This window comes from Sciurus vulgaris (genome assembly GCF_902686455.1).
Source record: "Sciurus vulgaris genome assembly, chromosome: 5".
NCBI lineage: Eukaryota > Metazoa > Chordata > Mammalia > Rodentia > Sciuridae > Sciurus > Sciurus vulgaris.
Window position 1 is genome coordinate 76,536,102 of NC_136465.1, and position 16,761 is coordinate 76,552,862.

General features: G+C 38.0%; 1 protein-coding gene across 2 annotated transcripts; it reads right to left on the reverse strand.

Moving 5' to 3' along the window:
* Positions 1 to 878: 878 nt before the first annotated feature.
* On the reverse strand, positions 879 to 8,832 carry C3AR1 (complement C3a receptor 1). Of its 2 annotated transcripts, none has more exons than XM_079143149.1 (2): positions 8,636 to 8,832; positions 879 to 4,552 (listed from the first exon to the last, which is right to left on the reverse strand). In XM_079143149.1, the coding sequence occupies exon 2, from the start codon at positions 4,540 to 4,542 to the stop codon at positions 3,088 to 3,090; it is 1,455 nt and encodes a 484-aa protein (XP_078999275.1). In that variant the 5' UTR covers positions 4,543 to 4,552; positions 8,636 to 8,832; the 3' UTR covers positions 879 to 3,087. The 2 variants fall into 2 exon arrangements, with proteins under 2 accessions (XP_078999275.1, XP_078999276.1); XM_079143150.1 differs by having other exon boundaries at positions 8,695 to 8,817.
* Positions 8,833 to 16,761: the final 7,929 nt, after the last annotated feature.

Sequence of the window (16,761 nt, forward strand, 5' to 3'; positions counted from 1 at the left end):
TTTCTGACACTTGCAAGGAACTATGAGCAAAAAACTTTATTCCCATGAAATACATAAGCAAATTAAATTGAAAATGTATTACTGCAAATCTTCCGTCAGGTCAGACATTATTACCTCACAACTGAAAAAATTCCAAGTGGTTTGAAATGTTTCTGCATAGTTCCTTACAACAAATTTGTAGTCCAGACCCTTGCCTCAATTATTGAGCAAACCATAAGGTTTTGAAAGTCTAAAATACATCTCATTTTCTATTTTTTTGGAGTAAGTCATACTCAACTTAGATAAGGCTATGTTGTGGTACAAACAAGCTGAAATCTCAAAGGTTTAATATGATGAAATACACAGGAAAAAGAGTGTGTGGTGGGAATTGAAGAATGCTTTTTTAAAAACCAAAGGTTTACAGTCACACTATTTACAGTAGCTAAGATATGGAATCAGCCTAGGTACTCATTGACAATTGAATGGATAAAGAAAATGTGATATACATACACAATAGAGTGTTTTTCAGCCACAAAGAGAAATGAAATCTTGTCATTTGCAGTAAAATGGATGGACCTTGAGGACATTATGTTAGGGGAAATAAGCCAGGCACAGCAAGACAAATACAACATGTTCTGTCTCATAGGTAGAGGTTAAAAAGTTGATCTGAGAGTAAAATTGTGATTACTAGAGATTGGGAAAGGTGTGTGTGTGGGGGGGTGGTACTTGGGAATGGGTTTGACAGGAAAAGGGTGGTTGGATTTAATCAGTGCATGCTGTATGCCTGTATGAAAATATCACACCAAGTCCCATTAATAGGGCTGGGGAGATAGCTCAGTTGGTAGAGTGCCTGCCTCACAAGCACAAGGCCCTGGGTTCAATCCCCACATGGCAAAAAAAAAGTCCTACTAATATGTATGATTAGTATGTGTTCATAAAGTTTTTAATAAGAAAGCTATACAAGTTTTTGGAATATATAGGCAAATTAGAAGAAAAATTGTGTTCATGAGCAGGTTATGAAAGTTGGCATGTTGAATAAACAATTTTAGAAATATGAAGATATCTGGATAAAAATCTTCATCTTTCAAAACAAGGAGTCATTTTATCATGTCTACAAAAACTGCTGCAAAAGCACATTACTTAGGAACATGGTCAATATCAGGAGAAATAACTAAAATTGTTACAAGGGTTATCTCTGGGAAATGAGAGTGGGAGGCAGGAGTTTTTGGACAGTGGAATAGAAGGCCTCATATTTTATTATAATCCTTAAATTCTGTAATAATTAGATGTGTATGTTACTTTCTTTTACTTGATAAATATAAAGATTAATTTTAAAAACATAAAAGCTGCCTGGCACAGTGGCACATGCCTGTAATCCCATCAGCTCTGGAGGCTGAGGCAGGAGGATCTCAAGTTCAAAAGCCTCAGCAACTTAGCAAGGCTCTAAGCTACTTAGAGACTGTCTCAAATAAAAAATAAAAGGGGCTGTGGATGTAACTCAGTGGTTAAGCACCTCTGGGTTCAATCCCTGGTAGCAAAATAATAAAAACTTAAAAGCTACATCTGCTAATTTGGGCAAGAAGCAGCCATGTTTAAAACACTTTTTAATGGTATTCCTGGCAGGGTTGTCAGTCATTTTTCAGTGAATTAAAGAAATGCTTCTCCATCCTCCATTCTCTTTCTTCTTTCATTTGAAGTAAGTTCCTTGATAAGTATTCATTTGGGGCAAGAGGACTAACTAGAATCTTAGAAAATCAGGGGTTAGTTGAGGCACAAAGTCTGATGTGGAAGAGTAACAGCTTGCACAGGGGCACAGTAAGGAAATTTAGAAATTTAAAAGAAATGAAAGATAGATGGTTTTATCAGTAGGCAGATTAAATGAACAAATAGAGAACTCCCCAAAACAGTTTCCAAAACATTTCATAAGTAAGTTTTTAGATATTTCCATAGTCTATAGTCACACAATAAATGCTCATTTAATGGTAATCTTGGAAACTGAATTTCCTTGTCCTGTATCCAGGGATATTCTCAGCAGCAGACATCCAGCATTGTACTCTGCTCCAGACTCAGGCGCATAACTCTTTGTTTTCATATGCTTTTTCTTTTTGCAACTTATTTTCATTTAAAACGGTCACCGCCAACATAATAGCAAAGTCATATAGAATAAATGATTATCTTCTACTCACATAGGACAAGAAGAAATGGTCTGTTAGTAATGGAAAAGGATTTAGATAATGCTAAAGAAAAAACTCAGTTGGGCACAGTGGCGCACGCCTGTAATCCCAGTGGCTCGGAAGACTGAGGTGGGAGCATTGAGAATTCAAAGCCAGACTCAGCAAAAGCGAGGCACTAAGCAACTCAGTGAGACCCTGCCCCTAAATACAATACAAAATAGGACTGGAGATGCAGCTCAGTGATTGAGTGCCCCTAAGTTCAATCCCTTGTACTACACCCCCCCCCCAAAAAAAAAAAAAAAAAAAGAAAAAAAAAAACTTAGTGATGGAAACATTGAAAAATAGACTAGGTTGAGCATGGTGGTGCATGCCTGTAATTTCAGTTACTCAGAAGGCTGAGGCAGGAGGATTGCAAGTTCAAACCAGCCTCAGCAAATTAGTGAGGACCTAAACAGCTTAGTGAAACCCTGTCTTAAAAAAAAAAAAAAAAAAAGGTGGGAAGTTGGGAGAATATGCCTCAATATACCTCAGTGGTGAAGCACCTCTGGGTTAAATTCCCTGTACAAAAGAAAAAAAAAGAAAAAGAAAAAGAAAAGAAAAAGGACTAGATTCTCATTCATCTCACATGGCTTAGACAGGGATAGAAATAGACTAATTTTTATAATGATTCTCCAATTCAGTGTCGATCAGAAACAAAAGGGTCTGTTAAAACAATGGGCCTCACCTCCCAGAGATTCTGATTCAGCAATGGAAGTTTGAGAATTGAATTTCTAACAGTTTCCAGTTGATCCTGATGCTAGTGATTTGGGACCATACTTTGAGAATAGCTGGATTGGTTATTTGATGGTTTCTGAAGTCTCCTGCTCACCATATCCCTCATTCTTTTACATATACTCACCTAAAAACATCTACTTATGTAGGTGGCTCTGTATTTTCACACACCTGTACTGAGGCTGTTTCTTTCTGAAAAGACTTTGTTTGGAGGGCAGCTGGTAGAGTGAGTGAGTTCCTCACTGAAGGCTGCCTCCAGAATACCCTTCAGGGACTGCCTTGCTTTCTTCCTAAAATCTTTCCCCAAGAGGGCATAAAGGAAGGGATTGAAACAACTATTGGCAGATGCTAGAGCAATGGCTACGTGGTCCCAGGATAACAGAGCTTCCCTCAAGGGAGATTCTGGGTTAATAACCAATAACAGGACTCCAACAATATGGTATGGAGTCCAGCAGACAAGAAATACAGTCACAACCATCATCGTCACTCGGAAAGTTTTGCTCCGAGACTTCACCAATTGGCTCCGTCGCATTCGAAAAACGATGAGGCTATAACAGCACACCATGATAATAAAAGGCAGCAAGAAACCCACCACTAACCTTGTGATGGTTATTGCCATCAGAGGTTTTAGCACTTGATTGTTACCTGTGAATTGGCCTAAATCATAATCCTGGAAATCATGTGATAGCTCAGGCTCATATAAGGCATCATTAGGAGTGCTGGGGTAAAGGTCTAAATCAGTAGGGAGAACAGTATGAGGGTTGTGCAGGCCGTTAGTTTTGTGATCTTTGATGAGAGGCCCACTGGGGCTTGCAGGTGAAGTATCAGGAGGTTTACGCGTATTGTAAGGTGGATGTTGACTAGATAATCTTGCTGACTCAGCAGGGATCAAATCTCCAGAAGGTTTTTGAAATGTTTGAGATTGGAGGACGGCGGGAGCTGTCCAAGGATGATCACTTGTTGGGAAAGAGGAAGAATCTAACTTAGCCATTTTTCCCAGCTGCTGAACAATGGAGTTGGTAAGAGACCCATTTTCCAATACATCTAGATCATAGGTGTAGTCCGAATAATCTAATGGGCTGGAGAGATCAAAATCGTAGCCACACCTTTCAACATTATCTTCAGTGAATGTTTCCCGGTACACAAACACAGGAATACACATTGCAAAAGACACCATCCAAATACATCCACAAATAGCGAAGACTATCCTCACATTGCGATGATTCTGACACCAGATTGGCCTGAGTACCATCAGACAGCGGTCCAGGCTAATGGCAGTAAGTAGGAAGACACTGGCAAACATGTTGAGGATGATGATGGAGGGAATAAGCTTGCACAGGAACCAGCCATAGGGCCAGTATCCCTGGAGAGCTAAGTGAGCCAGGGAGAAGGGCAAGGAGAGGCAGCAAAGAAAATCTGCCAGGGTGAGGTGGAGAAACCAAACTGTGTTCACTGTCCGATGCATCTTTAGGCCAGCCACCCATAACACCAGCCCATTGCCTGGCAATCCTAATAAAAAAGTGAGGCCAAGAATGACCATGGAGAGAATTATTTGGGGTTCATACAAAGGCTGGGAGAGTAGGTCAGTTGAATTGGTCTCAGCAGAGAATGACTCCATTGTTAAACTTCTGCAAAAAGATGAAAAAATATTAAAACAAACAGTACCTTTGTAAAATGTGTATTCTTAGAATCCTAAACTTCCTACGTAATGATGTGGCACCACAAAGCCAGAAGGTCTTCACAACATTTGTATTCCTTGATGTTTTAGTCACCTTTGCATTATTGTGATCAAAATATCTGACAAAGAGCAACTTAGAGGAGGAAACGTTTATTTTGGCTCATGCTTTCAGAGGTGAGGGAGAATTTCACGGCAGAAGGGCATGACAGATGACAGAGGAAAGCAGCTCAGGACATGGCAACCAGAAATCAGAAAGAGAGAGAGAGCGAGAGAGAGGGAGAGAGAGAGAGAGAGAGAGAGAGAGAGAGAGAGAGAGAGCGCTCCATTCACCAGGGATAAAATATAAACTCCAAAGTCCTGCCCCCAGTGACCTACTTCCTCCAGCCACACCGTACCTACTTAAACCCAGTTAATCCATAAAAGTGAATTAATCCACTGATTAGGTCACAACTCTCATAATCCAATTATTTTACCTCTGAACATTTTTGCATTGTCTCATGCATGAGCTGTTGGGAGACACCACATATCCAAACCATAGCACTTGACTTCATAATAAACCACATAAAAATATTTTCTGACAATTTAAAATCTGCTGTATATTTTTAAATGTGTATCAAAACAACTTCACTTAGAAGTCCTTCCTTCCTTCCTTCCTTCCTTCCTTCCTTCCTTCCTTCCTTCCTTCCTTCCTTCCTTCCTGCCCTCCCTCCTTCCTTCCTTCCGTTTCTTTTCTCTTCTTTTCTTCCTTTCTTTTTCAGTATTGGGCATTAAATTCATGGTCTTGCATATCTCCAGCTTTTAAAAATTTCATTTGGAGATAGGGTCTCACTAAGTTGCCAAATTTGCCTCAAACTTGCGATTCTCCTGCCTGAGCCTCCTGAGTAGCTGCCATCACAGGTGTGTGCCATTGCACCCTGCCTTAACCATTCTTAAGTGTGTAGTTCAGCAGTATTTACTGCATTCACATTGTTGTGAAACTAATTATCAGAACCTTTTCATATTGCAAAAAGGAAACTCTGTACCCATGAAGCAATTCCCAGTTTCCTCCTTCCCCCTGACCCTGGCAACCAACATTCTTTCAACTTTTATGAATTTGACTATTTTACATACTTCATGTAAGTGAAATCACTCAGTCTTTTTCTTTTTGTATCTGGATTTTTTTTTTCATTGAACATACTGTCATTCATGTTATGGAATGTGTCATTATTCCCTTCATTTTTATGGCTAATATTCCAATGCATAGATGAGAGTTTATTTATCAAATCATCTGTAATGGACTTTCAGATTCCTTCCACCTTAAAGCTATTGTGAATAATGCATCTACAAATAGTAGTGTAAATACATATTGTTTTGTAAACTTCTTTCTGATTTCAGTTACCAGTCTTCACATTACATAGTAAGATTGTACCTTAAGGAATATCCAGTCTTTGCCCAATTATTTTTCAATTGTCCCCAAAATATTTTTTGTAATTGATTTGTCCCTGACAATATCCAATCTAGAATCATACTTTGCTCCAGGGTGTTATATATCTTAAGTTTCTTAATTTAGCATAGTTTCTCTTTTAAAGGATGTTGGCTCTTTGAGGGGGAGCATTGTGCTAACCACTTCCTTCTTAATCTTTTTAATTTCTATTCTGCCCCCATTACTGTGCTAAAATTACTTATAGGAAACAAATCCAAAACTCTGTTTCTGTCTTCATCCTCCAAAATGTAAAATTTGTGATCCTACTTTCCCAAAGGATTCATTCTTCCAATTAATGTCATTTTAAAATTTCTTGGCTAACGTTGTTTACTTCTATCTGGAATTATGTCTTTCATTTAGTCTCTTCTTTCCTCCATCCTTAATCTCTATCTGTTGAAATATTACATTTTCTTCAAGATCAAGCTCAAATATGGTATCTTCCTTGAAATAATCTCTCATAATACCATTCAGAAATTAATTCTTCAGTCTATTAATTTTACATGTTGGAATCTTTTTTCATAAGCTCTATGCAATGGCACATTTTTGTCTTGTGTTATAATTATGATTGTGACTGTCTTATCTATCATTCTGGCCTTAAATTTCATAGTGGTAAAATAGTCTTCTGCATAAATAGTTGTTCCACAGAATTTAACTCAATACCTTATATGATATAAAGGCTGAAGATAACTTGAATGGATGAGTGCTCACCTCTGGCTCTGACTTTTTTTTCTCCTTTTTTTTTTTTTTTTGGTACTGGGACTTGAAGCCAGGGGTGCTTAACAACTGAGCCACATCCCCAGTCCTTTTTTATTTTTATTTTTATTTTGAGACAGGGTCTAAGTTGTTTAGGGCCTCAGTCAGTTGCTAAGGCTGACTTTGAACTTGCCATCCTCCTGCCTCAGCCTCCTGAGCTGCTGGGTTTACAGGTGTGTGTCACTGTGCCTGGTTAATTTTTTCTTCATCTTTAATTAAATTTAAAATTCTAATTCTTATCCATTTAATCCTTATCATGGCTGTTTTCTTAATTCCTATGCTGTTGCTTCTAACTTCCTCTTTAAGTTCCTAATTCTTACTGGATACAGTATCACTCTACATTTCTTTTTATTGAGGCCCCAAATGTTTTCGTGACTTGAAAGTAGTTCTGCTGAGTTAAACAAACATTTTTCAAGGAGCTTTATAGGATTAGCAGAAGTTAAAATAACAAGTCAACAAAATAGAAAAGAAGAAATGATTCCCATTCTCCTTTCTGTGGTCTTTTCTACTAAAATATTCAAGTCCTATCATGATCCCTTCCTTCCCTGTTGTGAATGGCAGCTGCTCTGATCTATTGCACCATTTATGCAGAGATTCATACAGACTTATGCATAGATCCATAAAACAATGAAAGAAGGGTAAAATCATAGATTGCTAGGACTGGAAGAAAACAATCATCTCTAGTTCTCTCTACTTTTGTTTTGTAGTTTTTCATATTGAAACTCAGTAGATTAGGTCACTTTCACACAATCACAACTCAGGAGGTTTTCAGATGCTAGGTCCACTGAGTGTCAGGCGGATTATCTTTTTAATGCAAAGCATCACATAAGTAAAAAACCCGAGGTATTGCTAATAAAGGGCACTGCACAAACTGAAATAAAGAGTTGAAAAGAGCAAAATTCCAATATGAGAGAAGAATCTGTATGAGGTATGTTATATATAATACATTATCCGTCTTGAAATGAAAGTATATATGAGTCAGGACTTAAAAGCAAGATCATGTTTTACATTTCCTCAGCTTTAACTAAAAAATACCTCTATGTTTAAGATTAGTAGATAACTTTTTCCTTAGATTTCATTATAGAAGTGGTCATAGTAGTTAAAAAGATAAAATCCTGAAATTAAAATTCATCTATGATAAGGAAAGGAAAACTATTTTATCCCAGAATCAAATAGTAATGATAGGATGACAGAGCCAGTAGCAGTAAGAAATGGGAAGAATAGAAGGAAAAAAAAAAAAAAAAGAAGGCAGTAGAATGAGAATTTCTGTGTGCATGTATGTGTGTGTAATCAATGATTAAAAAAAAAAAAAAAAAAACCCAAAACTAATGGAGAAATCTGGAATCAAAGAGTAGGAGGTGAAACATAGATACTTTAATAGAGGAAAAAATGAGCCAGGTGCAGTGGTGTATGCCTATAGTTCCAGTTACTTCAGAAGACTGAGGCAGGAGGATTGCAAGTTCAAAGCCAGCCTCAGCAATTTAGCAGGGCCTTAACCAACTTAGTGAGACCCTGTCTCAAAATAAAAAAAATAAATAAATAAAAAGGGTTGGGGTTGTGACTCTGTGGTTAAGCACCCCTAGTACCTCCCCCCCAAAAGGGGGGATGGCATAAAAATTCACTGTTTTTCAGAATGAAGATGTTAAAAGCAAAGACAATTAGAATGTGAAATATTTATAAAAATAAAAGCAGACAAAGAATAAGACAAGAGAAATAAAAGGTGGGGAAGGAATAGAGGAAAATTGGCAATAATAACCCTGAAATCCTTATCTGCAATAACCAAAGCACAAGTCATCAAATCAATTTAGGTTTTCTTACCAAAAAACCCAAGACTAGCTTCAGCACCAATCTGCAGGTCCCCACGAGTCCTGACTGACCTCCACACTTAGCCACAATGAAGTCATGAAGGATGTTTAAGCTACTTGCTGAGTTCTCTCTTTCCCCTCTCTCTGTTTCCGATGGTAAAGTCAGCCTCATAATCTAGACCACTGGCGGAGATCACAAGAAAAGTTTCTAAATGAGTCATTTCTAAGTGGCTTAGATAAGAAAAGAAGAACAGAGTGGGAGAGTTTAACAGCAAGATGTTTTCTTCAGGACACACAGTACAATTAGGGAAGAAGAACTTCTGAACATAAACTTCTCATTTTATGACTTTTGCTTTTGTTTTGTTTTATAAATGCAAAAAATTAACCCTATTGAGATGGGAGGATTGGGAGAGGGATGGTTATAGAGGAATGACCTGCATAAACGCTTTTAATTCATCTCAGATAACATCTCTTTAAAGTTTAGTATGAGTTTAAAAAAAAAAAATTCCATGCCCAAATCAGGATGAATTGAACAATGTTCTAATTTCTAGAAATTCACAATCAAGATGAAATATGTATTCACATATGAACATACAAACTGTAGTATAACTCACACTTCATATAGTAATAGAACTAAAAATAGTACTAAAATAATAGAACATAAAAGGTAGGGGACAATCTGGCAAAGTCTTAAGGCAGATATAAGATTCAACCAAGTCCTTAAATAACTACAGAATGTGTAGAGGCAGAAGAAGGTGAAGAGGTGAGAACATATGTGAAGCATAGCCAAAGGCAGGTAGGTGGGAGAGTGTAACAGATATTGGAGTATGGCAAGAGATGAGTCTTATGATTCATCAGGAAGGAGTGCAGAAGACTGAAGGTGACTCCTACTTAAAGTACACACAGTGAGGAATTCTCCCTCCCTCACATCACTCTTTCACATATATGCATATGAAATAAAGTTTATTTGAGTCAAACATTTGTGAACACTGTTGTCTGTGATAAAGGCTTCATTCCAAATTGATAAACGTATCTAAATAATGACATCAGCTCCTCCTCTTGTTTGCAGTCAAATCATCCACTTTGGAATTTTTTTTTTTTTTCCACATAAGGGAATTTATTAAGCAAACAGAGTGTCTCCCTGCAGGGTAAGAGAGAAAATGAGAGGAAAAGAAAGGTCGTGCGCTAGAGAGAGTGGAAAGCCAGGAGGATAGAGAAAAGCGAGGAGGACAGACAGAAGGAAGGGAAAAGATGGCAGGAAATCTACAGTAAAACAGTTGAATTCTGCCAGGCTAGCAGGGGACCAATATTGGAGAAGAATACTTGCAAGCTGGCTGATGAACCAATAGCTAGCTAGGATGTTCACAGATTGACAAGTGGTTGGGAGGCGGGGAAAATGGCTGCACCTGATGGGTGGGAGAGCAGCTTTATACATTACATTCCCCCATTTCTTTTTTTATAAGAAAATCTTTTGCTCTCCAGTTCTTTTTGAAGCCTTCTCTCTCCTTCCTACCTAAGTGACTAGGGTTGGTTTTGCAGGTGAGATGTAAAAAGTCCATTCTCCTTCCAGACTTCCAAAAGCAGATGGTTTTCATGGACTTCATTTCCTCAATTTGACTGATCCTCTATTTCTACACTAACTGCCTGTCCCCAATTCTGACTTCATTTACCCCTCTAATTCTAGGAACTCCTTCACTGCTGTAGGGAAAGGGGGTGATGACCAATCTGGCTTCTTCGAGCTGGAAGGGGGCAGCATGGGCAAGCAGTTTGGAGTTCCCTTTTTAGAAATCGGGTCAATTGAGGGGTTCATGGTAGAAGTCCGGTTGGAAAGAGCAGGTTGTACAGGCATCTGGGGATGGGTGCTTCATTACAGACAAGTTTTCATTTGGAGAATAGTAGCTTGATAAATTTTCTGCTTTAAAGGCTTGTATACCTGGAAAATATGAACACATTTAATATACAAAGAATAATGTTTTTAAGTATGTTACTCCATGGAATAACTTTATAAATTAATCAGACGTCTCTAACAAATACATTTGAGTAATCCCATACATGTTGACTCTAATTCACTCATCTATTGTAGAAAAACCAAGATTTCAGACAAGTGTACTGAAAGAATGAACTTTTTAAAAGCTGTTTTAAAGAGTGAACATTTTTTAAGCTGTAAGCTGTTCTAAAGAATGAACATTTTTTTAAGCTGTTTTATCTCAACTCCCTAAGGTCACCCTCCCGGTTATCTTAACTCCCTGAGGTCACCCTCCCAGTGATGGGAGCAAAAGCCCCTAAAGCTGTTCCAGAAAATAGCCCCAAACAGAGAGTAAAAGAGTAAATTGAGCCAGATAACTAGATAGTGCTCAAACAGGAGGATTACCAGAAACTATTGACCAGAATCTACGCCCTGTTGTAAAACATTGTAAAACATGTTGTATGCTATCAGACAACTCAGACCCCCTTTGGAATTTCCCGGCAGCTTTGTTCCCCCATTTTTCTTTTTTTTTTTTCCTTTTTCTCCCTTTCATGTGCGACCCCTCCCGATGTGTGGTTTTCTGCCTTTATAAACTTGTAAGATTTTCTGCTAGGGACTCGACCCTTGCACTCCTGCGTGAGTCACGAGTCGGGTCCCAGCGCGCTGGAATAAACACCTCTTGCGGTTTGCATCAAGTGACGCCTCCTGTGGTTGATTGGGGTTGCCGTGGGTCCGAAGGATAGAGTCGGGGTCTCCTTTTTGGAGGTCCTTCAGTACCAACAGTATTTGCTGTCTCTTTCCTGTTGAAGAAAAGTCCTGAAGTCCGGTGATAAATGCAGAGCAGAGTGACCAGGCAGAATGGAAGGTGAAGCTATATCCGGGGGGCACTGGGGCTTAGATGGGGTTCCACTCACGACAGTGGAAGGACCCATCCCAAGTCAAGGCACCAGATGTAAGGAAATTTCCATGGAACCACGCCGGACATGGGAAATCACATAAGGGAGTTTATTAAGCAAACAGAGTGTCTCCCTGCAGGGTAAGAGAGAAAATGAGAGGAAAAGAGAAAGGAAAAAAAAGGACGTGTGCTAGAGAGAGTGGAAAGCCAGGAGGATAGAGAAAAGCGAGGAGGACAGACAGAAGGAAGGGAAAAAAGATCCACTTTGGAATATTTTTGAGGCAGAAAGATCTAACAAAAATGTCACAAGTTGCAAAATGAATCAAGGATCTAGGAATTAGACCTGAGACCCTTCACCAAATAGAAGAAAAAGTAGGCCCAATCTACATCATGTTGGCTTAGGACCAGACTTCCTTAACAAGACCCCCATAGCACAAGAAATAAAAGCAAGAATTAATAAATGGGATAGATTCAAACTAAAAAGTTTTTTCTCAGGACAGGAAACAATCAATAATGTGAATAGAGAGCCTAAAGAGTGGGAGAAAATCTTTTCCACACACACTTCAGGCAGAGCACTCATCTCCAAAGTTTATAAAGAACTTAAAAAACTTTACACCAAAAATACAAAGAACCCAATCAACAAATGGGCTAAGGAAATGAGCAGACACTTCACAGAAGATATACAGGTGATCAACAAATATATGAAAAAGTGCTCATCATCCCTAGTAATTAGAAAAATGCAAATTAAAACCACCCTAAGATTTCCTCTAACTCCAATTAGAAAGGCTATTATCAAGAACACAAGCAATAATAAGTGTTGGCGAGGATGTGGGGAAAGAGGCACACTCATACATTGCTGGTGGAGGTGCAAATTGGTGCAGCCACTCTGGAAAGCAGTGTGGAGATTCCTCAGAAAGCTTGGAATGGACCCACCATTTGACCCAGCTATCCCACTCCATGGTTTATACCCAAAGGACTTAAAATCAGCATACTACAGTGATGCAGCCATATCAATGTTCATAGCTGCTCAATTCACAATAGCTAGGTGGTAGAACCAACCTAGATGCCCTTCAATTGTTGAATGGGTAAAGAAACTGTGAAAAAAAAAAAAAAAAAGAAACTGTGTTATATATATACACAGTGGAATATTACTTATAAAGAAGAATAAAATTATGGCATTTGCTGGTAAATGGATGAAGTTGAAAAATATATGTTAAATGAAATAGGCCAAGCCCAATAAAACCAAAGGCCAAATGTTTTCTCTGATAAGTGGATGACGATATATAACGGTGGGTGGGGAAGAAGAATGAAGAAACTTTGGATGGTGTAGGGGAAAAAAGGGTGGGAGGGGGTGGGGGATGGAAAGATAGTAGAATGAGACAGACAGAATTACCCTATGTACATGTGTGATTACATGAATGTGTGAATCTACATTGTGTACAACCATGGAAATGAAAAGTTACATCCCATTCGTGTACAATGAATCAAAATGCAGTCTGTAAAAATAAAAAAGATTTTAATAAAAAAAAATGCCACGAGTTGAATAGTGTTTGTTATTTCTATTGTTCTTATAATCTAATTGAAAATAGTGCAAACATATAAAACAATAAATTGATAAAGCAGAAATATAAAAGGTTAAAAAATGGAAGATTTCATTTTTCATTTTGTGGCCAGAAGTAATTATTTTTAATAGTCTAATGTTCATTCTTTCTGATTTTTCTAAATACAGCACACATTTTTAAAAAGGGTAGCTTTGAAAAAAATGGGACTATAATTTATGTTTGATTATATGACTTGGTTTTTCATTTAACAATAAATCAGAATAAATTTCTATGCTAATGTATATAATTTAATTACTTATTATTTGTTTTCTTTCCCTCTAATATTTGGAAATATGAGTAATTAAGTATTCAGGAAACACATGAACAAGAGATAGGATTACCTTGTGTGTGCACATGTGTATATTCTATTTATTAATTTATTTGTGGTACTGGGATACTCAACCACTAAGCTACATCCCCAGTCCTTTTCATTTTGTGACAGTCTCACTAAGCTGCCCAGGCTGTTTTTGAACTTGTGATCTTCTTGCCTTAATCTCCCCAGTAGCTGGGATTATAGGTATGTACCACCATGCCCAGTGATGACCATATCTTTTCCACATTCAGAAGATAAAATCTTTATCATTAAGTCCAATATCATAAACATGTACTTTGGTTCCACTGTAAACACAATTATCTGCTCAATAGGGGATGCAGAAGCTTTGAGAAATCTATATAATGATATCACAGTAGGGACTGCCAGGAGGGGGCAGTATACTTGGGGAACATGGAATTCTCTCTGAAGCAAACAGGAAAATGATTCATTGAAGAGGCAGCACTTGAGCTGGGCTTTAAGAAACAGTAAAATCTGACAGAAAATAGTGCATAAATAATAATGTATCTGTCTTTATTCCCTACTAGACCATGAATTTGAATCTCCAGTGCCTGGTATAAAATGATTAGGCACCAATGCATGAATGAATGAAAATGATGTTGACATCTGAATGTAATTCAGAGAGTTCGTATGAGTCCTTGAAGTTGCTTCTGATGTGGATTCAGTTTTACTGATTTCATTTCTTTAAAGATTATACAGCAATTCAAACCACTTTGAAAAGCTCCAGTGTGGTTCCTGGATTTTTAGGTCAGAAAGGAAAACATTTTTTTCTTTTCTTTTTTGGAGACGGTGTCCCACATTATATTATAGCCCAGGTGGGCCTTGAACTGTCTGTCCTCCTGCCTCAGTCTCCTGAATAGCCGGGATTATAGACCCAGACCACTGGCTCTGCTCAGGAAATTTTATTCATTTGCTATTTATTTGTTAATTTTTTAGGTGCAGGGCTCAAACCCAGGGCCTCACATACACTAGGCAAGCAAGCACTCCATCACTGAGCTATATCATCCTGTCCCAAGAAGGAAGGAAATTATTGAAAACATCTTGTGAATAGTGTTCCTGTTTTTGATGACATCTTGCTATATGAAGTATTAGTGGAAAACTCTAGGGGAATTTATGCAGTTCACTTCTGTTTTGTTCTTTTTTGAATATTTAAATATAAATTTCTAAGCAAAGATTAGATGCCTTGGGTAAAAAGGAAATCTTTTTCTTTTTCTTTCATTTTTTTTTTTTTGGTATCAGGGATTGAACCCAGGGGTGCTAACCACTGAGCCATGTCCTTGGGCCTATTTATTTATTTGTTTATTTATTTATTTTGAGACAGGGTCTCAGTTGCTGAGACTGGCTTTGTACTTTCTATCCTCCTGCCTCAGCCTCGCTAATCACTGGAATTACACGCATGTGCCACCATGATTGGCTAAAAATGAAATCTTGAATATATATAATAAAGACAGCTATATTAAAAACTTAAATGAATCATTAATTCTATATTGTCATTGATAGAGATCTACACTAAAGTTCATTTGAACAAAATAAAAATTTTAGAATCATAAAATCTCTAGCCTGTTTTATCTGAGAGAATGAAAAATAAATATGTGAGAAAGTTACTGTCCTTAAGGACTTCAGGGCAAATGATTAGATTCATCATTAAATTGTATGAAAAAATCTATATTCCAAATTAAATATAACCAAACACAAAAACTGTGAATGACACAGATAACTGCTATGACTGGTCAGCAAAGGGAAATAATGAAGGTGATTAAAATTAACTGGAGGCAGGGTGCAGTGGTGCATACCTATCATCCCAGCTTCTTGGAAGGCAGAGGTAGGAGGCTTGCAAGTTCAAAGCCAGCCTTAGTAACTTAGTGAGGCCCTAAGCAACTTAGCAAGACTGTCTCAAAATAAAAAATAAAAAAGGGCTAGGGATGTGGCTCAGTGGCTAAGAGCCCCCGCGTTCAATCCCCAGTACCAATAAAATAAAATAACAATAACAATATTAACTGCTTGACCTTGATGTAAATGTTTGACCTAGAAAATTTTTATTGTTTGTCTTTTTTTTGGTGGGGGGGGGAACTAAGGCTTGAACTCTACCACTGAGCCACATCCCCAGTCCTTTTTACTTTATGACAGGGTCTTGCAAAGTTGTTGAGGCTGGCCTACAATTTGTGATCTTGCTGCCTCAGCCTCGGTGTGCACCACAGTGCCTGGCTGTTGTTGTTGTTGTTTTTTTTTAAGGTATAAAATTATGGGGCTGGGGTTGTGGCTCAGTGGTAGAGTGCTTGCCTGGCATGTGTGAGGCCCTGGGTTCCATCCACAGCACTGCATATAAATAAATAAATAAATAAATAAATAAATAAATAAAATAAAAAACCCATTAACAACAACAAAAAATTTTTAAATTAAAAGGTTGGTTGGTTGGTTTGAATGATGCTTACTTTTTTTTTTTTTTTTTTTTTTAAATATCTAACAATCTTTAATTCTCTTGTTTGAGTAAGGAAGAGATGAGAGAACGTTTCAAAGGAAAAACATGAGCAGGTGTCTTCCTTCTCCTCCTTCTCACCAGAAATTGAACTCAGTGGTGCATTACAATGCCACATCATAGCCCCTTTTATTTTGAGACAGGTTCTCACTAAGTTGCTTAGAACCTTGCTAAATTGCAAGTCTCTGGGATTACAAGTGTGCACCACCACTACCAGCTTCTGGTGGGGTTTTTAACAGGCTGCAAAACAAGGATGTGTCCATATGTGACTGGAAAGTGAAGAGACAGGGTAGTCACTGCATTTGGTTCTATAACTTAGTTTGTTCACAAAGATTGCAAATGCATTTTGAAAGTAAAAGAACAGGGGGTAGGACTATGGCTTAGTGGTGGAGTGCTTGCCTAGCTTGCTTGAGGCCTTTCACTCCATCCTCAGCACCATAATGAATGAATGAATGAATGAATAAAAGAATAAAAACTACAAGCTAGAAAGATATAATTAGCTGAGTGCAGTGGCTCATGCCTGTAATTCCAGAAGCTCAGTAGGCCGAGGCAGGAGGATCACAAGTTCAAGTCCAGCCTCAGCAATTTAGCAAGGCCCTAAGCAACTTAGCAAGACCCTATCTCAAAATAAAAAAATAAGAAGGGCTGGGGATATGGCTCAGTGATTAGGCACCCCTGGGTTCAATCTCCAGGAATCCTCTCCCCACCAAAATATAAACAAACAAACAAACAAACATTTTGAAACAAAAACAAGAAGAGAGGAAAGGGGAATCATTTACCTTCTGACTCCAGCAGTAGCAGACAATTCTGGGAGGCTCCTGCAGTGGAGTTGGCAGGTTTGGCATGGCTGCTGAAAACTGTGGGCTCCAG

Excerpts from the sequence above, each read along its gene's own strand:
- C3AR1 (XM_079143149.1), bottom strand. The coding sequence starts at position 4,542 with ATGGAGTCATTCTCTGCTGAGACCAATTCAACTGACCTACTCTCCCAG.